The 24,334-nt window shown below is 35.0% G+C and overlaps 1 protein-coding gene across 1 annotated transcript; it reads left to right on the top strand.

Moving 5' to 3' along the window:
- The first annotated feature begins 13,866 nt into the window (after nucleotides 1–13,866).
- Nucleotides 13,867–20,452, top strand: LOC101896099 (probable maleylacetoacetate isomerase 2). Its single transcript, XM_005191316.4, has 3 exons — nucleotides 13,867–14,648; nucleotides 14,714–15,044; nucleotides 20,242–20,452. Exons 1-3 carry the CDS (start codon nucleotides 14,288–14,290, stop codon nucleotides 20,369–20,371), a joined length of 822 nt encoding a protein of 273 aa, XP_005191373.3. The 5' UTR covers nucleotides 13,867–14,287; the 3' UTR covers nucleotides 20,372–20,452.
- The last annotated feature ends 3,882 nt before the right edge of the window (nucleotides 20,453–24,334 follow it).

Here is a 24,334-nt window from a genome sequence, read left to right as displayed (position 1 = left end):
CTGTGGTCGTTTTAGAGTTTTTTCAGTAGTATTAGTGGCGTGGCCTGACTTGGCGTGGAACTATTCTAACTATTCACATTTCGGCTTAAATCCTAAGAAAAAATTAGACGCCAAGCCCTTTTTTGATAGAAAAAAAAGAAAAGAGAAATCAACGTGAAAATCTGTGAAATTGTTCGCCTAACCCCTAGAAAAGTCTAAACCAGGGCTTTAATTGTATTTCTTCTGTGTTTACGGTTCCATTAAACGGCCTCAAAATTAACTACTCAAAGTATCATCATAACGCTATGTCGTTATCCGCCATAGCAAAGGTAAGTGCTCTATATAACCATATAGAATTTTCAAATCGCCGCATATCGGAAACCGGAACTTGAATACTGCCAGCACAAGCCTCCCTTCGCCTTCGTTTCAATGCTAAACGTCATTATATGTGTGTGGTCATGGTCTTGAATCAGATGGTTTGAGTTGCTATGTCGGTTTTTTTTTCTTCCTTGATTTCGTTTTTTTTTTTTTTCTATTCCCCAAGGATTGATTGGCTTTGTACTTTGAACTCTAATCTAACACGTTGGCAATGCGCATGCTTGTCACAAAATAAAATTCAAATACATTTTGTCACTCATCCTCTCAACATTAGTGATTTTTTTGCGAATTTCCAGAGTTACCAAATATTTTTTTTGCTTGTTTTTTTCTTTTTCTGGTGGGAATATTAAACGGAAGGGATGAGTGGAATGGAAGCTTTTCGCCCAAAGTGTATCATTTCTTGGTTTTCTATCCCGGATATAGGCTTTAGTCTATTTATAGACAATATAACAATATAATAATAATGTCATTGTTGCTAACTACTAAATTTTGTTATATCTGACACTATGAAACTATTTTGAGGTTGTGGCCAGGGATATGATAGTATTCGGGTAGTATATCAATGCCTGAAAAATGTTTTTTATAACGGAGTTGAACTTTTCAGGACCATAACGCTAATCACTAATTTAATTAAGTCAAAAAATTCGGAGTTAGAAACGTTGATTTTTCTAAGATTTTTACTTCTCCTCTTCTTCGGATCTACACAAGGCTCATTGAAATACTCCTCATTGATATAACTCTAGGTCCCTAGGTCTCTTTAGACCAAATCCGTTTCAGGAGATTTGGAATCGATCTAGCGATGTTCTTCCGTTTTTGTGTCTGGCTGACTGGCGCGCACGATAACTCTCGAAGGGAGTGTCCGATTTTGTCCAAACTTTGTATATCGTAAAATTATTATCAAGTTCGTAGATTGGCAATATTGGTCCACTCTTTCTGGTACCTCAACCACAAATGGTCGACATTTTCAAAAAAAAACAAGTAAGCAAAGGCTTCAGTCGAGCGGGGTCGACCGTTGAATACCCTACAACACTATAATAAATGATACATTTCATATAGGCGAGATACTCGAAAGAATTCCACAAGATATTGTGACAAATAATATAAGAAAAATATCAGGTTTCGTTCTCTAATTTTCGAATAATAGCAACTTAAACTAATTTGCTCATTTTAATTTATTGGTAAATGGTCTTCCTAGATCTGGAACCAATATTTCCCAAAGACCTATAATCACTCAGAAGTGGCAAAAGATTAACATTTATTATTGGTTTTTGACTGAAACGCATCTATATGAGATACAGACATTTGACTATATTCTTCAACGAAATCAGCGTTAACGAAATAGTCAGAAGTGCGTCTTTCCTGTATTTGTGAATTCTCGAAAAAGTCACTGGAATGGGCATTTTCGTATTTTGTCTACAAAAGTTGGCAAACTATTTCAACCATTGAATATTTTTGGATGGCCATCCAAAACTGCTTGGCTTTTGCAATGTCCGGTAACCCCCATTCAAATGTGCGTGAGGACCGGGCGATAATTACGACCTGCTGACAATTTTGCAGTTTTTGGTCCATTTTAACCCTAAATATATGGCGATCATCTCCAAAAAGAGTAGGCTTCTATTCTGACCCTCATCTTATCCCCATGCAAAATTTCGTAAGGATCGGTCCATAAATGCGATCTGTATATGATATCCTGATATCCTAACTACTTAGTTTTGTTAGCTGTAGAAATATTACCAAATGTTTAATTCAAAATGAAAATATGCCAAAAATATGACAAAATGGAAAAAATATGAGAAAATGTTAAAATATCAATATTTTCATCTTTAGAGAGATATTTTTATGCGATTTTTTAGACGTTTTTTGTTTCCTGCCAAGAGGCCATTCTGAATTAATGAGAACTGTCGAAATCAGTTCAGCCGTTCTCGACATATAAGAGATCTTTCAAGCATATCTTCTTTGATAGACATATATATCGCACATATTTTGCTATATATCCGATTTGTTGGATCTTAACATCAATGTAAAGATCAGAAGTAACCTTGTCATGGCTTTGTGATTTCGCCGGGATTTAAAATTCTCGTGGTTTAATGAAAAATGTGGAATTTTTTCAACAAAAAAGATATGGTCTATTTTACCCGCTAAATATTATCCGATGACCACCCAAATTGGTAGGCTTCTTCCCCGCCCTAAACTCTATCTACATGCGAAATTCCGCGTCGATTGGTCTATAATTGCGACCTGTATAGCTACTGCAAAATCCGACATTTTTTCAGTATTTGGTCCATTTCAACCCCTAAATATTATGCGATCATCTTCAAAAGAAATATGGTTCTATTCTGACCTTAACCCCACCGCCATTCTAAATTTCGTGAAGATCGGGCCATAATTGCGACCTGTAGAGTGATTACAAATTAACATGGACAGACGGACAGACGGACGGACATACATAGCTAGATCGACTCAGCTTGGCGAGCTAGGAAGATCCATATATACTTTCCTATATGGGAAACCAATATTTCGAGGTGTTACATAAATTCTGGCCCAATCAAACTTATAATTCCCCCAACACATAGTGTTGTAGGGTATAAAAAAAAACGGTAAAGAAAGTCTAAAAGTCGGGCGGGGTCGACTTTATGATATCCTACACCACTTTGCTAATTTAGTAGAGCTCCGCACAACAATTAAAAGTTTTTATGGGAGAATTCCATCATACACGCTATGATTATAATTATAATGTAAAGTACAGAGAACTAAATATGCCGAAACATTTGTATCTTTTAAATTCGGACTTGAATTGCCCATTTGGTGCACAATTAATTTGAAATCGGATAAAGATATATATGGGAGCTATATCCAAATTATTTCTGAGCTGTATTTCATATATTTCCCCGAATATCGTTGTTACGGAGTGCATATTACGGCTGTGGGTGACAAATACAACACATCGGATGAACAATATATATGGAAGCTATAGCTATATCTGCACCGATCTTCACCAAATTTGACATACTATCTTCTAGACTCAATTCGGTCGTAAGTGCCAAATTTCATTCCAGTTGGGCAAATATTAGACGTTTGGTGCACAATAAAAGGTAAATCGGACGAAGTTATATATGGGAGTTATATCCAAATCTAAACCGATCTCGCTAAAATCTAGCAATTGTATTTCTGAGCTGTGTTTGATAAATTTCCCCAAGTATTGTTGTTACAGAGTGCATATTACGGCTGCGGAGGATAAAAATAACAAATCGGATGAACAATATATATGGGAGCTATAGCTATATCTGAATCGATTTCGATTAAATTAAGCATACTTATTTTCAGGCCTAATTTGGTTATATGTGCAAAATTCCATACAATTCGGGCTTATATTACACGTTTGGTGCACAATAAAAAGCCAATCGGACGAAGATATATATAGCTATATCTAAATTTTTACCGATTATCTCCAATTTCTATAGGGTTCGTCCTTGGGCCAAACAAATAATTTGTGCAAAATTTCATTTGGATAGGGCAATAAATGCGAACTGTACTTTGTTTGCAAAAATACATGGACAGACGGACGGACGGACAGACGGACTGACATGCATAAATCAAATCAGAAAGTGATTCTATGCAGATCATCAAAAGGAACTATGGGTCTATCTCGTTTCCTTTTGCCTGTTACAAACAAATGCACAAAGACATAATACTCTGACCAGCTTGTGGTGTAGAGTATAAAAATGTTCTACTGCACACAAAGAGAAAGGATAATCTGATTTTGCTCCAATTTGACAAATCCTAATATTTGCATCATCGAAAATGGACTGTATCGCCCCACACCATCAAGTACCGCACAAAGGGTTTTGAATAATTTTAACTGTGATTTAAGAATCCGATTGTTTAAAAATTACACAGATCACAACATTTTTATTAACCCAAGGTCTTGTGTGAAGATGGAATATATCGGTCCATCCTCTGTGTACCTCCCACACAAAGGGTCAACATTTTAAATATCCATGAAGCTCATAAAACGCAAAATTAACATTCGATTCAACACAAGTTCTGTTATAAAGAGGGTGGATATCGTAACATTCTTTCTGGAACCGCTCCCACAAAGGTTCCAAGTTTTGAATAACCAAAACGATCATAAAATCCGAAACAAGCAAGCAAACTACACACATCACAATATTTTTTTTATTAAACCACGGTTTGGTTTGAAGATGGAATATATCGGTTCACTCCTTCTAGTACCTCCCCCACAAAGGGTCTACATTTTCAATATCTATGAAGGCCACAAAACGCTAAATTAATAAAATGATAGAGATCGGATCATTTCTTCTGGTACATCCCCACAAAAGCTCGAACTTAAAAAAAAAAAAATGAAGCTAAGTTCGGCCTGGCCGACCGTTTTATACCGTCCACCATTTGAAAGGAACTTCAACATTTTCAAACAAATCCGAAAACTACCATTTAATTGAAACTGTTATATGGGGACTATACGAAGACAAGGTATGCTTACGAAATTTTTTGTCCTAGGCAGTAGTACCCATTACGAACTTCAAGTACGAAATTTAACCCATTAAGTTGTTCCAATGCGAAATTTGAAACGATTCTGGTGAATAATGTTCCTAAAATCAACAAAATGCCGAATATAGGGAGATACCTTTATATGGACCTGCATGCGAGATTTTTAGGCATAGTATGTAGTACCAATTAAGATCTTTCAATACGAAATTTTATACGATTTTGGTGAATAATGTTGCTGAAATCAACAAAATGCCGAATATGGGGAGATATCGTTATATGGGGGCTATACGAAGACGTTGACCTGCATACAACATTTTTTGTCATAGGATGTAGTACCCTTTACCAATTTAAATTACGAAATTTAAAATAATTCTGGTAGAAAATGTATATTGTACCGAATATCGGGAAGTACCGTTATATGGGGGCCATACGAAAACGTGGACCGCCCTGGCCCATTTACGAACTTAATCTGCCTACTGGTAAACAAAGCATATATGCAAATTTTAGCATTCTATCTCAATTCGTTCGAAAGATAGCGTGATTACAACAGACAGACAGACGGACATCGCTGGATCGTCTTAGAATTTTACGAAGTGGTGAACCGCCGAATTTGGTTTTCTCCGATGCAGTTTGTAAACAAATAAAATAATTGAAAGAGGTCAGCTGAAAATGTGCTCCTTTGGTTGGCCACCAGAACTCAAACGCCGATCATGGTGATGGTGTGGGGCGCCATAACAGCCGATGGTCGCTCTCCGCTTTTATTAATCGACCGTGGCATCGAAATAAATGCCGAACATTATTGCGAAAATATTCTGGAGGATGTAATAAAGTCTTGGGCACGCAAACATTTTGGCCGCAGACATTGGACATTCCAACAGCACTCAGCACTCAAAATGAGGTTCCTTGCTTCATTTCTAACGCACAATGGCTACCAAAATTTCCCGATACCAATCCGTTGGACTATTGTATCTGGAGTATTTTGGAAAGCAATGTTAGATTAAAACAAGTAAAAAAACATTAAGTTCGGCCGGGCCAAACTTTTAATACCCTCCACCTTAGGGTAAAAGAAACATTAGAAGAAATGTGTCAAAAACCATTAAAATGCCGAATATCGGGAGGTATCGTTATATGGTTACTATACCAAAACGTGGACCTATACATGCAATGTTTTGCCACATAAACTAGAACCCATTTTGACCCACAAATACCAATTTTTAGACAAGTCAGTGAAAAAATGTGGGTACCGTTATATGGGGGCTGTACCAAATCATGGACCCATACATGCAATGTTTCGCCACCGGAGCTGGGAACCATTATGACCCACAAATACCAATTTTTAGACAAATCCGTGAAAAAATGTGGCAAAAAAATTAAATACCGAATATCGGGAGGTACCGTTATATGGGGGCTATACCAAATCATGGACCCATACATGCAATTTTTCGCCACCGGAGCTGGAACCCATTATGATCAACAAATACCAATTTTTAGACAAATTCGTTAAAAAAATGTGGCAAAAATAATCAAAATATCGAATATCGGGAGGTACCATTATATGGGGACTATACTAGAACGTGGACCGACATATCTCATTTTCAATACCAACCATCCTAGACACAATACCAATTGCTCTGCTAAATTTTGGCGCTCTACGTCAATAATGTGGGCTGTATCGTGATTTCAACAGACAGACGGACGGACAGACAGACGGACATCGTTAAATCGACTTAGAATTTTATGCTGATTATGAATATATATACTTTATGGGGTCTAAGACGAATATTTAAGGATGTTACAAACGGAATGACAAAGTTAATATACCCTCCTTTCCAAGGTGGAGGGTATAAAAATACCAAAGTGGCGATCACCTCAAGCAAGCGCTTCGCCGGAAATGGGCCAAAATACCGCAGAGCAACATTTGGGCAGCGTGTGACGGTTTCATTCCGTTTGAAGACCATAAATTGTGCCAAAGATGACCAATTTGAACAAATCTAAATTTATTCTAAAATTTGATGCTATTTTCGACATTGTTTACTTTCATTTAATTAAAAAATGTAAAAATTATGGCATTTGACTTTGTAGCATTTTTTTATCTCACCCTGTAGATCTTTTGAAAAATTATCTTAGAGGTATATGTATTGCCATAATTCGTACTATTTAATGTCACATAATTTTTCTTCCTTAAAAAATACCCATTTACTTCCCCACATTTCAAGTGGCCTATTCGACATTAGTACACCATTGAACTCATACCGGCTGTTTCAATCTCAATTATCCTCTTTTCAACATCAACCTTTCTCCTAATGTAAACCTACATAACACTCTTTCTCATCCTCCAACCCTCATTCTCTAACTCTCAAACTGCTACTCACCCCCATTCCAGCTGGTCGAAATATGAGCTTTTCCAACAAAGCTCACTCATCCTTTGACTCAGAATAGCCTCCTCGCAAAAACTGATGAACATAACTCACGTAAATATATATTCTTGCTGGTTTTGTTGTTGCCCAATGTCCTTGGTTTGATTCTAGGGAATACACATCACTTCAACCCGCATAGAAATGCACCGTAGGGTGAGAGTGAGTGGTTGTTGTTGTGATTGTTTCTCTTTAAAAAAAAAAAAAAAAAAAAACAATACGAATTTTCTCAATTCCAGCTGTGAATAGACTTCCGTGTTCGTTGAAATGGTTGGTTCCTCTGTTTGAGCAAAGAATCATTTGCCTGGTTGGTTGCTCGATGAAATGTCCTTGAATGTTACGTTGACTCAACAAACCAAAAAAAAAAAAAAAAAGACTCTGAACTTTGCAGCTAGCTGGCAAATTGTGAAATGTAATAATTCTTCCTTTTTTACAAGCCCCCTTTTGTGTCACTTTTTTTTCTCATTTGTTTGTTTTGCATTCGGGTTTTTTCTTGTCGATGTGTCTTTGCTTTCGCTGTTTTGCCTTGATGTAGGTTCGATGACCCGACCTTGGAAAGCGACATACTTTAAGAGGGACTTTAACAGGATAACAGAAACACGGCACGGCACAATGCCTGCACAAATGATACGTGGTACCAAATGGTTCAGTGGTTCAATAACCTCTGTGGGAAATTGACTCTTTAATTTTTTGGAGGGGGGGTCATTTTCTTTGCTTTGTTGCCAAGCGAATTTCCCATTGTAGATATGTATGTCTTTGTATGGATATTGTTTTTGTAGGCTCGTCAAACATTTGTTTTTCAATGTTGTTTGCGGGATAATTTATTCTCCAGGGTAAAGTTGCTGTCCTTTGTTGTTTGTCTATCTATTGTAAATATGTATGAATGAGTGATTGTCTTGTATTTGACATGGTAACCACTCTGTTCTGGCAAATTTAAAGTTATGTAGATATATACTATGTATATCGGCTTTAAGAACAATTGTCATCTTGCATATTTTTGCAACCTAACAACAACAACAACACGAACTGAAATAATGCAACATTGGCAATAGGAATTAGGGTTCATTTTGAGGTACATGACCGTTAAATTTATTCAGGGGCAATGACCAGTTCACGGATGACAAGGAAGGGCATTTTCTAAATAGAATGTTGTAACATATGCATGTTATTTAGATAAGGCAGGGTCTGAGTGAAGTAAGATTTTTTAAAAGAGAATTAGCTGTAAAGGAGAGTATTAATACTACCACTTTAACTTTAAGTGATATTGGAAAACAAGTAAGCAAAGACTATAGTCGTGCGGGACCGACTATGTTATACCCTACAACACTACAATATGTTAGAAGCCCCCTTACGTCCAAATGCATATTGGAAGATTTCGCTTTTGAAATTAGGATTTTGACTAGGGACATTTGCCCAACATTTATGCACTCCGTCGGGCTGTTAGTTGTTGTAGTCCATTTTACAGATAAATATAATCCAATGGTCATCCAAAATGCTAGAATTCTTCCCTGTCCTTAACTCTCTTCACAGGCGTGTCGATTGGCTTCAATTGTGTAATCGGAAAAACATTTCTGTTTTTGGTTAATTTGAACCCCTAAATATTTTGCAATCATCCCCAAAAGCAAGATTGCAAAATTTAGACTCTTCTATATGATTTGCTTGTCTACGATATTTGGCTATATTCGTCATCGAAATCAGTATAAACAAGTTAAAAAGTATCAGTCGGTATTGCCGCCAGATATATACCCTCAGCCTATCTTCGATTATTTAAATATATTTTTACTAGTGTTAAGATTATTCAAACGTTTGACCCTCTATGGAGCAATCTATGGCCAATATTGCCCATTTCCTATCGAACCCAAAAATATGATATAAATATTGCGACAGATGTGCCAAGTCTAAATGGAATCGGATGTTAATTTGGTGTTTTATGAACTTCATCGGTACTCAAAATTTCAATATTTTATGGGGGGGGGGGGGGGGGGGGTGAAGGAGAAGGAGTGGACCGATGTATTCCCCCTTCACACCAGACCATGGATTAATACAAATATTAGGATGTGTGAAATTTGAAGACATTCGGACTTTTACATCTCATTTAATGAGATTGTAATTATTCAAAATGTTGACCGTTTGTGGGGGAGGTACTTGATGGAGTGGACCGATATTGTCCATTTTCACACCTGACCGGATGTTAATTTCACGTTTTATGAGCTTCATTGATATTAAAAACTTTGACCCTTTGTGGGAAAGGTACCAGAAGAAATGGCCCGATCTCTACCATCTTTATAACAGATCTTGTGTTGACGGAAATATTGAGATGCCACAAGTCTGAATGGAATCGGATGTTAATTTCGGATTTTATGAGCTATATGGATATTCAAAATGTTAACCCTTAGTGGGGAAGTACCACAAGGCGTAGACCGATATATCCTATCGTCATAGTAGATCTTGTGTTAGTAGAAATAATGCGATGTGTGAAATATGAAGATAACCGGATGCTTATCTCAAATCTTATGATCGTTTTGGTTATTCAAATCGTTGACCTTTTGTGGAGGAGGTACCTGAAGGAATGGTCCGATCTCTACCATCTTTATAAAATATCATGTGTTGATAAAAATTGAAATTGAGATGTGCCAAGTCTAAATGGAATCGGATGTTAATTTCACGTTTAATGAGCTTCATGGTTATTCAAAACTTTGATTCTTTGTGGGGGAGGTACCAGAAGGAGTGGGTCGATATATTCCATCTAAGCATCAGACCTCGGTTTAATAAAACTATTGGGATGTGTGAAATTTGAGGGCAATCGGACTCTTACATCACATTTAATAAGAGTTGTAATTATTCAAAATTTTGACCCATTGTGGGGGAGGTACTTGAGGATTGGACCAATATTATCCATTTTTGCACCTGACCTAGAACTTATGCTAATATTAGGATTTGCAAAGTTGGAGCAAAATCGGATTATCGCTTCTCTTTCTGTGCAGAAAATGTATATTTTGAAAATTTCGACATTCTGTGGGGGAGATACCAGAAGGAGTGGACCGATATTGCCCATATCCGAACTCGATCAAAGTTTGACCAAAATATTACGATGTACCAATTTTGGACCAAATCGGATGCTCCCTTCGGGAGTTATCGTGTGCACCAGCCGGACATCGCTAGATCGAATACAAATGTCCAGAAACGGATTTGGTCCAAAGAGACATAGGGTTAAAATCGTTATTTCAACTAGGATCGTTTTGACCGTATCAAATGATATATACCCTTTCTAGCAATATGGCTCAGAGAGGTACCAAATGGAGTGGTTCGACCTATTCCATCGTCACTCCTATTCTCATGCTGATAGAAATATTGGGATGTGCTAAGTTTGAAAAAAAAGCGAATGCTCATTTCGCGTTTTATGAACTTCAGGGTCATTGAAAATGTTGACCCTTTAATAGGGGAGGTTAGCAGAAAGAGTGGACAAATATTGCCTATCTCCGAACGCGAGCTAAATATTTTACAATAATATTTTGATGTACAAGTTTGAATCGAATCGGATACTTCATTCGAGAGTTATTGTACGCACCAGCCAGGCAGACGAAAGGACGGGCGGTCACCACTAGGCCGACTCCAAAAGACCCGAAACGGATTTGGCCCGAAGTTTTATTTTTTTAGTTAGTTTTATTCGAGCAGTCGATGAGGAAGCTGCTGCCGGATATTTATATGAATATATGAACCGTTAGCAATATTGGTGTACATGAATATAACTTCCTACAGTTTTTTGCAGAGAACTTTAATGATTTATCGGTGGAATGTTAGGGTCATCTGCACTTTTGAATATTTATTTTGATTTCAGAAAAAGGTGTTTTAAATATGGCCATGGACAATTTGTGTGTTTTGGGTTGCTCCCAAAACGAGAAGGTTAAATATAAATTTCGAAAACACCCTATTGCCATAACCATAAATCAATCTCTATTCCTGTACTAATACCATATTGAGTACTTTTCGTATATTCGTATATGATTTCCAAATTAAAGTATTGTATTTTTCTAGCGTTTCCGTCATGTGTTTATTCTTAATAACACAAAAATATTCCATATGTTAGTTATAAATTTTTAAAATAAGCAATATTTATTCATATATGTGTCCTCAAGTCCTCTCCCGATTCTATGTTGTCCAATCATTTCTAAATTCCAATCGTTTCTAAGACAAATCTCAACATTCAGAGACAAGTAAAACGTTCACATATTTTAGGGCGTTCGTAAAAATGAGCCTAAAGCGGAATGTAAGATAAGAAGAAACAGCTGATACTGGACAACACAAATATCCATATATTAAGAATATGCTATCAAAAGAGAATATAAAATTAGTAATGTGTAAACAAACAATAAAATCACATGATAGATACTGTAGTGAAGATGATCGGCATTGAAAATCAAGTGAATTGTTTGTGACAACAAGAAATTCAAGATAGTAAGAGCGATAAAACTAACCAATGATTGAAAGTAACTTAGGATTCTCTATCTATAAAAGAGGAATATATTGGTATGTTTGGTTGTTTATAACTTGTGGACTCAAAAAGGAAAAGTAAAAAATTACAAAAACCCGGTAATGAAAAGGGCGGGGCCGACTATATGATACCCTACACCACTACGCATATTTACTAGATATCCCGTAACAAAAGAATTTATTTCGAGTAAATCATATCACCTATCAATATTTGGATTAAGAGCAGTTATAATTTGATATAAAACATATATATCGGGGCTGAGTTGCACGTACGTCCCGAAATTCACTTCATTTTGACTGATATTAGCCATTATTTGCACAATAAACCTGAAATCGGATTAAGGGTATATATGAGACCTATATCCAAATCTGAAGCGATCTTGATAAAATTTAGCTGATGTATTTCCGAGCTCTATAAGATATCTGGTACCAAATATCATTGTTGTCGAATGCATATTACGAATGTGAGGGACTTAAACACCAAATCGGATTAAATATATATATGCGAGCTATAGCTACATCTGAACTGATTTTTTCCGAATTCGATGTACTTGCTTCTAGACTGAATTCGATCGGATGTACCAAAATTCGGGACTTTTGGACAGATATTCGCCATTTGATGCACAATTAACACGAAATCGGTTGAAGATATAAATGGGAGTTATACCCAAATCTGAACCGATCTTGATAAAATTTGGCAGAGATATTTCTGGGCTGTATCTGATATCTGGTACCAAATATAATTATTATCGAATGCGTAGTATGGATGTGGGGGACTTAAACAACAAATCGGATGAAACATATATATGGAAACTATAGCCATATCTGAACCTTGATTCTTGACTGATTCTCAATTGAATTCGGCCGGATGTACCAAAATCCAGGACTTTTGGACGGATATTGGCCATTTGGTGCACAATTAACTCGAAGTCGGTTGAATATATATGGAAGCTATATCTAAATCTGATCCCATTATCACCAATTTTAATAGAGTTCGTCCTTGGGCCAAAAAATGTTGTTTGAAAAATTTTATCTCAATCGGATAATAAATACGACCTCCATTTTGTTCACAAGAATACATGGACGGACGGACTGACTTGCATAAATCGACTCAGAAAGTGATTCTATGAATATCCTCAGTAGTAACTATGGGTCTATCTCGCTTCCTTCTCCATGTTACAAGCAAATGCACAAAGACATAATACCCTTGCCACTATGTGGTGTGGGGCATAAAAAGCACTTAAGCTCTGCCGGGCCGAACTTATAATTCCCTCCATCATTTGGAAGGAACTTGAAAATTAAAAAAAAACAAATCGTCGAACAATATCGTTTAAATGAAAACCGTTATGTGGAGGCTATACGAAGACGAGCACCTGCAATTTTCTGTCATAAGTTAAATTATCGATTACGAACTTTAAATACGAAATTTGAAAAAATTTAAAAAAGTAGTGAATACAGGGTGGTAATGTTATATGGAGGCTATACGAAGACGCAAATCAGCATATGCGATTTTTTTGCCATGGGCTGTAGTACCTATTACGAACTTCAGGTTAGAACATTAATACGTGGACCGCCATGACCAATTTACGAACTTAACCTGCCAATACACAACATTTTGGTATTCCACCTCAATTCTTTCTAAAGATAGCGTGATTACAGACAGAGAGACTGACATCGACTGATTGAGAATATATATACTTTTTTTTGGGTCAGACATGAGTATTTTGAGGAGTTACAAAATGGAATGACAATGGTTATATGCCCTCCATAGTATGTTGGAGGGTATAAAAATCACAATCTTTCGTACCGAAGGGCGTCATACAAACAAAGAAACTTTCGTTCAATTAAACTAAAAGTCTTGTTAGTTATCTTATCTGTGTTGTTATCTCTTCTTTATATTATCTATCCGATAGTACCTCATTCATGATTTACATAAGTATAGCTGAATCAAAATATAGAGTATTTCCAGTTCGATGTTGCCACCACTGTTTTTTTTTTTTCACTATTTAAATGTTGTTTCTCTTTTGGAAATGCATTCGGTGCGCTATCGTACTTAGTGCTTACAAAAACACTATCTTTTTTCTTGTTGTTGTTGTATCTTTAAATAACAAACGAGTTTCGCTGATAACAAACCCTCAATAAGGCAACATCTGGAGTCGAACATATTTAGAAGCAACTGGGAAGGGCGGCATCTTTCCAGCTACAGATTTCTATTCTAATTTATTTTTAATTTAAATATTGCTTTTTAATAAAAAAAGACAGAGATACCTCAGATCCATAGGCCGGCCAATCACCACCTGTATAGACTGGCATAGAACACACAACATCATCTGCATACATTAATGTTAAATCGTAAACAGAGTCATTAGACTTGAAAATCCGGATCCAGAAATTATTTTCTTTGAATAAATTACCCAGATACACGCGGCCACAAAGCTGCTGGACTTCTGCATTTGATCTGTTTTGGAAAATAAAAATAAAAAATTAAAAATAAAAAAAAACAAGAAAAGATCAACATGCGACTCTTGGCGAATAGATTATTCATATCTCAGTTGGGAGGTGTGCTCCGAACCAGAAACAAGTTCACAGCGAACAAAAATTCATTTAGTTATCAAAACACTTTCAACATGTCCACAACTAATACCGCTCTTTCTTCTTCCTCCTCCTCGTCTTCTGCTCCATCTGGTGACGATCTAAAGCCAATACTGTATTCGTATTGGCGCAGCTCCTGCTCATGGCGTGTGCGCATAGCCCTCAACCTCAAGGAGATTCCATATGACATCAAACCCATTAGTTTGATCAAATCGGGTGGTGAACAGCACTGCAATGAATATCGTGAGGTGAATCCCATGGAACAAGTGCCAGCATTGCAGATTGGTAAATATTAAACAAATTATATTTAATTAAAAATTTATAAAAAAAATATTTAAATTTTCTTGCAGATGGTCACACTTTGATTGAATCCCTGGCCATAATGCATTATTTGGAAGAGACTCGCCCCCAACGTCCCCTACTGCCACAAGATGTCCATAAACGTGCCAAAGTCCGTGAAATCTGTGAAATTATCTGCTCCGGCATCCAGCCATTGCAGAATTTGATTGTTTTAATCCATGTCGGCGAGGAGAAGAAAAAGGAATGGGCCCAACACTGGATCACCCGTGGTTTCCGTGCCGTCGAAAAAGTTCTCTCCACCTCGGCTGGCAAGTATTGTGTTGGCGATGAAATTTCAATGGCCGACTGCTGTTTGGTGCCACAGGTTTTCAATGCTCGCAGGTAAATATGCAAACGATAATTTTTTCAAAATCGAAGAATCTTTATACCCTACAAGACGTAGTGGTAAGGTTTGTAACAGGGAGAGGAAAGCGAGATAGACCCATAGTTACTTTTGAGGATCTTCATAGAATCACTTTCTGATTTGATTTATGCAAGTCAGTCCCTTTGTTTCTTTTTTTGCAAACAATATTTTTTGACCCAAGAACGAACCCTATTGAAATTGATTATAATCGGATCAGATTTAAATATAGCTCCCATATAACTTCAATCGATTTCGGATTAATTGTGCCCCAAATGTTCAATATAAATCCAAATGATATAAATTTTAGCACATCCAAATGAATTCAGTCTAGAAGCAAGTACATCAAATTTGGTGAAAATCGGTTCAGATATAGTTATAGCTCCCATATATATTTTTCATCCGATAATATGCATTCGGCAACAATGATATTTGATACAGATATCTTATAGAGTTCGAAAATACCTTTGCTAAATTTTATCGAGATCGGCTAAAATTTGGATATAGCTCCGATATACATTTTTTACCAGATATCAGGTTTATTGTTCAAATAATGGCCAATATCAGCCCAAATGGAAACATTAGTTTCCATTTTGTAGAACTCGGTTCCTATAATTTTTTTTAATATAATCCTTCTCGATGTGATATAATGTACTCTATACCAATATTGCAAAGATTAAAATGTCTCCGTCAAATTTAGTGAAAATCGATTCAGAATTGGATATGCCTCCCATGTATTAGTTCCCTCTGACACCAAACTGTAACTGCTCTAAAGACAAATGTTGATAGGTGGTGTGATCTACTTCAAATAAATTCTTTTTTTACAGGAGTTCTACTAAATATGCGTAGTCGTGTAGGGTATCATATAGTCGGCCCGCCCGACTTTTGACTTTCCTTTACTGTTTTTTTAATGCAAAGCAGTATTGGCAAATGGGAAGGGTGTAGCTGGGTATGATCAACTGGTTTTCAAGATTAAGTAGATTTTTATGATCTCTATGGAAATTAATAAATTAATTCCGATTCTGAAGATCAACTTTCAATTAATTATGTGAAATTAAATCTCGTCCCCTCCTCTGGAAAGGAAATGATGAAAAACTTACCGCGAATAAAGACAATCTTCGGTATCGTTTCCTTAGATTTCAGAATGTTAATAAAATTTGGTTAGGTTAATAAATGAACCAACGAGGTACCTAAAAATTCATTTTAAATAGGAGAGGTTCGAGCCCCTGGTTCAACTTGCGTGCGTATCTGAAACGAACCCAATATGAGGGGCAATAAGGGAACTTAAAAAATGTTTCATATCGAAATATCGATCTATATCCGATATACAGCGTTAGATAAAAAAAAAAAAACTGAAGCAAAGTCAAACGCCATAATTTTTAATTTTTTTTTCTAAATTTTATTGAATGAAAGCAAAAAATGTTGGAAATAATATTTTTGAATAAGTTTAGATTTGTTCGAATTGGTCACCTTTGGCACGAGTTATGGCCTTCAAATGGCTAATGAAACCGTCACACGCTGCCCGAATATTGCTCTGCGGTATTTTGGTCCATTCCCGGCGAAGGTCTTGCTTGAAGTGATCGATACTTTTTTAGTGCCAACCTTGCTTTCCAAAATACTCCAGACACAATAGTCAACGGATTGATATCCGGAGATTTTGGTGACCATTGTGCGCTGGAAATGAAGTGAGGAACTTCATTTTGTAACCATTCTTGCGTGCCCAAGGCTTTAATACACCATCCAGAATATTTTCGCGGTAATATTCGGCATTTATTCTCAAGCGGAGAGCGAGCATCGGCTGTTATGACGGCCCACACCAAAACCATGGCCGGCGCTTGCGTTTTGGTGGCCAACCGAAGGTGCACATTTTCAGCTGACCTCTTTGGAAAGTAAACACGATCATTTTGTTTGTTTACAAACTGCTGGACAACCAAAGTCGGCAGTTCACCACTTTCGGCCAAGCTTTGGAAAAGCCATTGAGCTCATTTTTCAATATTTGCCGAATGGAATATTGCGATATGTTCAGCTCACGAGCCATTTTTCGACCACTACGACGCGGGTTTCGATCAAGTCGCTTCTTTACTTTTCGAACCATTTTTGCTGATGTTGCTGTTTTATTCCGTCCACTTTCTTGACGTCGAGCTACGCTACCAGTATCACGGTAACGAGCGATGGTACGAGACACAAAAGATTTATTCACATTTAAATGCTGGAGTGGTCTAACGATAGCCACTTGTGATTTTCCAGCCGAATATAAAGAAATCACACTATCGCGCTTGAATTCCATCACGAATAACTTTTTTTCAGAAAAGTTTCGGCGAAGATCCGAGCCCAAGGTTCGCCCTGCGTGCGTATCTGAAATCACATCGAAATATCGATTCTAGATCCGATATTTAGACAAATTCGTTGTCAAACATTTTGGGTCGAGTTTTTGTGATATTCATGATAAATCTAATGTGGTCTGATTGGAGTATGCAAAATATAAAAAAAAAATCGGAAGCTTTTATCATTTTGTAAACGTATTATCTATTATCGCTCCAACAAGTCAGGTTTGCACTATATCGTGCACTCCATTGGTTTTATTTTTGAGATGTATGTAAGACTTTTTTTTTGAAATATTTTGAACGAAAATTGGACAGATATATTCCACTAGCTCAAAGATAGACATAACTAGCAAATGTCAGTTAAAAGTCCCCATTAAAAATTCTAGATTTGTTCCAACAGTTCGTGTACTGTTTTTGTACTAAAAATGAACACTTTTTTCAGTTTGACAAAAATTGTTTTCCCTTTTTCGGAAAGAATAATAGGAAAACTTTGACATTGTACACCAAAAAGTCTTCAAATGTAAAAGTTTACCGAGGAGGATATTGATAAAATTATCGCACAATGGACCCACATCCAATTTATCTGTCCAAAACTATTTCAAAATATCCATATGTAAACCCTAGTATTTAATTTCAGAATTTCAACTCTATCCTTCGCTCAATACCAAATTTAGCAACATTTAGCATGGATATACATCAACAACCTACATCTCTACAACAACCTACATCTACATCTCTCCATCCTAGACACCCCCAGTGATCCAAAATCACTACCATTTAGTACTCTTCAAACAGTTATAGCATAGAAATCCAGCTCTATACAATTACTCAATGCTAAATTTAGTTATTCTTTGAACTTTTCGTATACGTATATATATCGCAATTCTAGATGCCCACAATATAAAATTTCCCTTCACCCAATAAAAAATTTAGTCATTTTCGTACAATTATAGTACACATTTCCAAATCCACCTCCAGATCAGATACAAACAGAGGCCTCAATATTAAATTTCGGGATTCCAGCTCTATTGTTTTACTCAATGTCAAATTTATTAATTTAAAATTTTTTAAAAAAAAAATTATTAATTTTAAAAATTTTCGTATAATTTTAGTACACTTTTACGAAATCATCTACAAATATCGACCTCAGATACCAAGAGTGACATCTACATAAAATATTAGGATTTCATCGCTATTTCTTTCACCCAATACCAAATTTAGTTCTTTTCGTTCCGTTATAGTACGAATTTCCAAACATCTATCCGTATCTAACATCTACGGTCATCAATAGTGACACTCAAAAAAAGCAAAATTCTAGCGTCCCTTTTGTCTGGGTGTTGACGAATCATTAAGTCAGTCAATTACTTTATTATACCCTCCACCTTCATTTCAACAGATAGACAGGCAGATAGACTGACAGCGGTAAATCGACTTGGAATATAAAAATATATCCTATATTTATTGTCGATTTATCACCGTCCGTCTCTCTGTCTGTCTTTTTGCTGAAATCACGATGCAGCCCACATTATTGACGTAAAGAGTCAAAATTTAGCAGAACAATTTGTAATGTGCCTAGGGTCGTTGGTATAGAAAATGAGATATATCGATCCATGTTTTGGTATAGTCCCCACTTTTTTTTAACGGATTTATCTACAAATTTGCTATTTGTAGTTTGTAATGGGTTCTAGCTCGGTGGCGAAAAAATGTATGTATTGGTCCACGTTTTGGTATAGCCCCCATATAACGGTACCTCCCGATATTCGGTGCTTTCATAATTTTTGCCACATTTTTTAACGGATTTGTCCAGAAAATGGTATTTGTAGTTCATAATGGGTTCTAGCTCTTGTGGCGGATCATTGTATTTATAGGTCCACGTTTTGTTATAGCCCCCCATATAACGGTACCTGCCGATATTCGATATTTTAAAGATTTTTGTACACAATTTTTTCACGGATTTGTGTAAAAATTGGTATTTGAAGTTCATAACAGGTTCTTGCCCGGTGGTAGAACATTGATCATTTACCCTAAGGTGGAGGGTATTAAAAGTTCGTTAATGTTTTTATACCCTCCTCCATACCCTAAAATAGAAAATTGTCTGTGCAAGTCCATGTCTTCGTATAGCCCCCATATAACGGTACCTCCCGATATTCGGTACTTTGATGATTTTAGCGACCTTTTTCCCGGAAGTAATTTAAAATCTGGTATTTGAAGTTCAAAATGGATACTACACCCTAAGACAGAAAATTGTCTGTGCAGGTCCACGTCTTCGTATAGCCCCCATATAACGGTACCTCCCGATATTCGGTATTTTGATAATTTTAGCGACATTATTCACCGGAATTGTTTCAAAATTGGTATTTGAAGTTCGTTATGGGAACTACAGTCTGTGACAGAAAATTGTCTGTTCGGGTCCAGGTCTTCGTATAGGCCCCATATATCAGTACCTCCGGTATTTTGACTATTTTAGGTACAATACCCACCGAAATTGTTTCAGATGTGGTATTTGAAGTTCGTGATGGATGCTACAGCCTGTGACAGAAAATTGTCTATGCTGGTCCAGGTCTTCGCACAGCTCCAATTTAACGGCACCTCCTTATATACGATATTTTGATGATTTTAGCTACATTATTCACCGCTTATTTCAAGTTTCGAATTTGAATATGGTAATGGCTTGTGACAAACAATGTATTAAAAGTTCGGCCCTGCCGAACTTACTGCTTTTTAACTCGTTTTATTTATTTTTTATTCTCGACATATGGTAGATTTTCTGCTGCAATGGTAGATAAAATTATAACCTGGCATACTTAATCATTATAAAATTTATTAATTTTCACATTCACCCTTTTCTTTGCAGATTCCATGTTGATTTGCGTCCCTACCCGATCATCTTGCGCATCGATCGTGAATTGGAGAGTAATCCAGCATTCCGTGCTGCCCATCCCTCCAACCAGCCTGACTGCCCACCTGAGTTGCCAAACAAATAGAATTTTCCGCAGCCAACTGCAAAGCGACGAAAAACGAAAAAATAAACAAATTTGCAGTTATGAACAAAAAAACAAAGAAAACGAACAAAAATATGAAGACAAACAAGAAAACAACAACAAAATAAAGTACATAACCTCTTAAAGAAAAAACGATGATGGAAGTTCTAATGAAAACAAAACACAATTAGAGATTATAATTTCAGTTTTTTCTTTTTCTTTCGATTACCGATTTTTAAATTACATAATTATGATATTTATATAAACAAAACAAAGAGTAATAATAATAATACTAATAAAGTAACAGCACATGATGTGATGATGGCAGTTGCCAACCGCGCAATGTAGTAACGTTTAATAAACGTTCATAAATTAAAAATTGGAATGGATGCTAGACAAACAAACGAATTGAAAGTTTTTGGAACTCAAAGATGGATTTTATTAAAAAACGAAAAGAAGTTAATAAAATTTGAAATTATTTTTTTTTTTAATTTGGTAAATTAAAAAATACATTTTCTTGGAAAATTAACATAAAGAAGAAAATACATTTTAATAACACACACACATATATAGGTACAGTGGGTTGTAAATTGTCAAAAAAAAATTTATTTCATAATTCGGTAATAAATTTTTATAAAATTTAATTTCAGGAAAATTGACTATAGAGGGTGAGATAAAAGAACTGCAAAAAAGTCAAAAGCACAATTTTTACATTTTCTTTAAATTTTATTAACTGAAAGCAAAAAATGTCAGAAATTTCATCAAATTTTAGAATAAGTTTAGATTTGTTCGATTTGGTCACCTTTGGCACGAATTATTGCCTTCAAACGGCCAATGAAACCGTCACACGCTGCCCGAATGTTGCTCTGCGGTATTTTGGTCCATTCTCGGCGAAGCGCTTGCTTGAGGGGATTGACACTTTGGTATTTTTTAGTGCCAACCTTGCTTTCCAAAATACTCCAAAAACAATAGTCCAACGTATTGGTATCCGGAGATTTTGCGGGCCACTGTGCGCTGGAAATGAAGCGAGGAAACTCATTTTGTAATCATTTTTGGGTGGCGCGTTCTGAGTGTGATGGTGCTCAGTTCTGGTGGAATCTCAGCGGAAAGTCTGCGGCAAAAATTTTTGCGTGCCCAAGGCTTTAATACACCCCCCCAATATTTTCGCGATAATATTCCGCATTTATTCTGATGCCACGGAGCGAGCGACCATCGGCTGTTATGGCTGCCCACATTATCACCATTTCCGGCGTTTGAGTTTTGGTGGTCAACCGAAGTTGCACATTTTCAGCTGACCTCTTTGGCAAGAAAACACGATCATTTTGTTCGTTTACAAACTGCTGGACAACGAATGTTTTCTCATCGGAAAAATCAAATTCGACAGTTCACCACTTTCAGCCAAGCGAAGCAACTCTTTAGCTCTTTTGAGTCTATTTTCTTTCTGTTGCGGTGTAAGTTCTTCCACTTTTTTGAATTTCAATGGCTTTATCCCGAGCTCATTTTTCAATATTTGTCCAATCGAATATTGCGGTATGTTCAGCTCACGAACCATTCTTCGGTCACTGCGAGGCGGCAAAAGATTTATTCACATTTAAATGCTGGAGTGCTCTAACGACAGCCACTTGTGGTTTTCCAGCCAAATATAAAGAAATCTCACTATCATGCTTGAATTCCATCACGAATAATTTCTTTTTTATACGCGTGTAAAAAATATAATGAGCTGTCACTGGAATAATTTTAACAGCTGTCGGACGAGTGGCTTAGAAATGACAGCAGTCTGAAGTTGGTTGCAGTTTTTCCATCTCGCCCTGTAAATAGTACTTTTTGAGAAGATTTACTATAAATAGTACATTTTAAGCAAATTTCAAGAAAATTTACTAAAAATAGCAAATTTCAAGAAAATTTACTAAAAATAGCAAATTTCAAGAAAATTTACTATAAATAGTAAATTTCAAGAAAATTTACTATAAATAGTAAATTTCAAGAAAATTTACTATAAATAGTAAATGTTAAGAACATTTACTAAAAATACTACAAATAGTAAATTTCAAGAAAATTTTAAGAAAATTTACTATAAATAGTAGATTTCAAGAAAATTTACTATAAGTAGTACATTTTGAGAAAATTTACTATAAATAGTAAATTTTGAGAAAATTTACTATAAATAGTAAATTTTGAGAAAATTTACTATAAATAGTAAATTTTGAGAAAATTTACTATAAATAGTACATTTTGAGAAAATTTACTATAAATAGTAAATTTTGAGAAAATTAACTATAAATAGTAAATTTTAAGAAAATTCACTATAAATAGTAAATTTTAAGAAAATTCATTATAAATAGTAAATTTTAAGAAAATTCACTATAAATAGTAAATTTTAAGAAAATTCACTATAAATAGTAAATTTTAAGAAAATTTACTATAAATAGTAAATTTTGCGAAAATTAACTATAAATAGTAAATTTTGCGAAAATTAACTATAAATAGTAAATTTTGCGAAAATTAACTATAAATAGTAAATTTTGCGAAAATTAACTATAAATAGTAAATTTTGCGAAAATTAACTATAAATAGTAAATTTAAGAAAATTTTCTATGAATAGTAAATTTTAAGAAAATTTACTATAAATAGTAAATTTTGGAAAAAAAAAGGATTTATAGTAAATTTCTTTAAAATAAGGAAATTTCTTTTAAATTTACTCTTAATAGTAAATTTTTAGAAAATTTACTATAAATAGTAAAGCTTGAGAAAATATACCATAAATAGTATGTTTTGAGAAAATTTACTATAAATAGTAAATTTTTGAGAACATTGACTGTATATAGTAAATATTGAAAGAAAAAATTGCGATTTATAGTAAATTTCTTTAAAATAGAGAAATTTTCCTAAAGTTTGCTATAAATAGTAAATTTTGTGAAAATTTGCTGCAAATAGTACATTTTGAGAAAAATTTTCTACAAATTGTACATTTTGATACAAAAAAGTTAATTTTGTGATGCTATTACCACTGTGACCCACTGTACCAAAACATAAATTACACTTTTAGATTTTATAATTTCTATAAACTTCAAAATTACAAATTTAAGAAAAAACAAAAAACTCATTAACATTACAAAAAAAAATTACCAAAAACACATACACACCCAAAAAATAAATTACTTTGTACGAAAAGCAAAATTTAATTCAGGGATTTTTCAAACAAAAACTATTTTTAACAAAAATACTCAACAGTAAAACTTAAAATAAAAGCATCTTCTAATAAAATACTAAGCGAATCAATTTCATTACAAAAGAAAAACAAACGGATTCCATTAAATGTAACTGAAAGAAATACAAATACATAACAACTAACTTTGAAAAGTACAAAATATCTTCATAAAGCGACAACAACAACAAAAATAAATGCATTATTTGAAAAAAAAAACATAAATGACAACTTCATTATTTGTAAGAAAACTAAATAATATGGAAATTTCTTAAAATAACTGCATGGTACAAAAACCTTGTTCACCAACTCCATCCTTTCATTCACTTGGTTTCGAAGAGATCGGGCTATGATCCGAGTAGGTTATAAGGCTTTTATCGATTTTTCAATAAAAACATTAATATTTCTTTATACTATAAAATAATCATCCATACAAAGAAGTTGATAGTCATGGGCTAAAACAGTCTATTACATTTAAAATCGTTCATAAATCTAAGTTGTAGATCTTTCAACTACTTTATTTCGAATTCTGAAATAAATGATCGATATTTCTTCCTTGCTTCAATGTAGAATAATATCGTACATATTGTAAAATCTTATGCTCTGACCAAGAACCTGCAAGAATTTACTATTACCATATTTTCATTTTTTTAACTGGAAACCCATCCTGCAACCCAACACTCATTCTAGACGTGTAGACTTATTGAAGAGAAGGAAAATAAAATTGTGGTTTTCTTATACCCCAAGTCAAGTCTTATACC

Source organism: Musca domestica, unplaced genomic scaffold (assembly GCF_030504385.1).
Source record: "Musca domestica strain aabys unplaced genomic scaffold, Musca_domestica.polishedcontigs.V.1.1 63, whole genome shotgun sequence".
Lineage (NCBI taxonomy): Eukaryota > Metazoa > Arthropoda > Insecta > Diptera > Muscidae > Musca > Musca domestica.
This window is presented reverse-complemented; position numbering and strand designations above follow the sequence as displayed.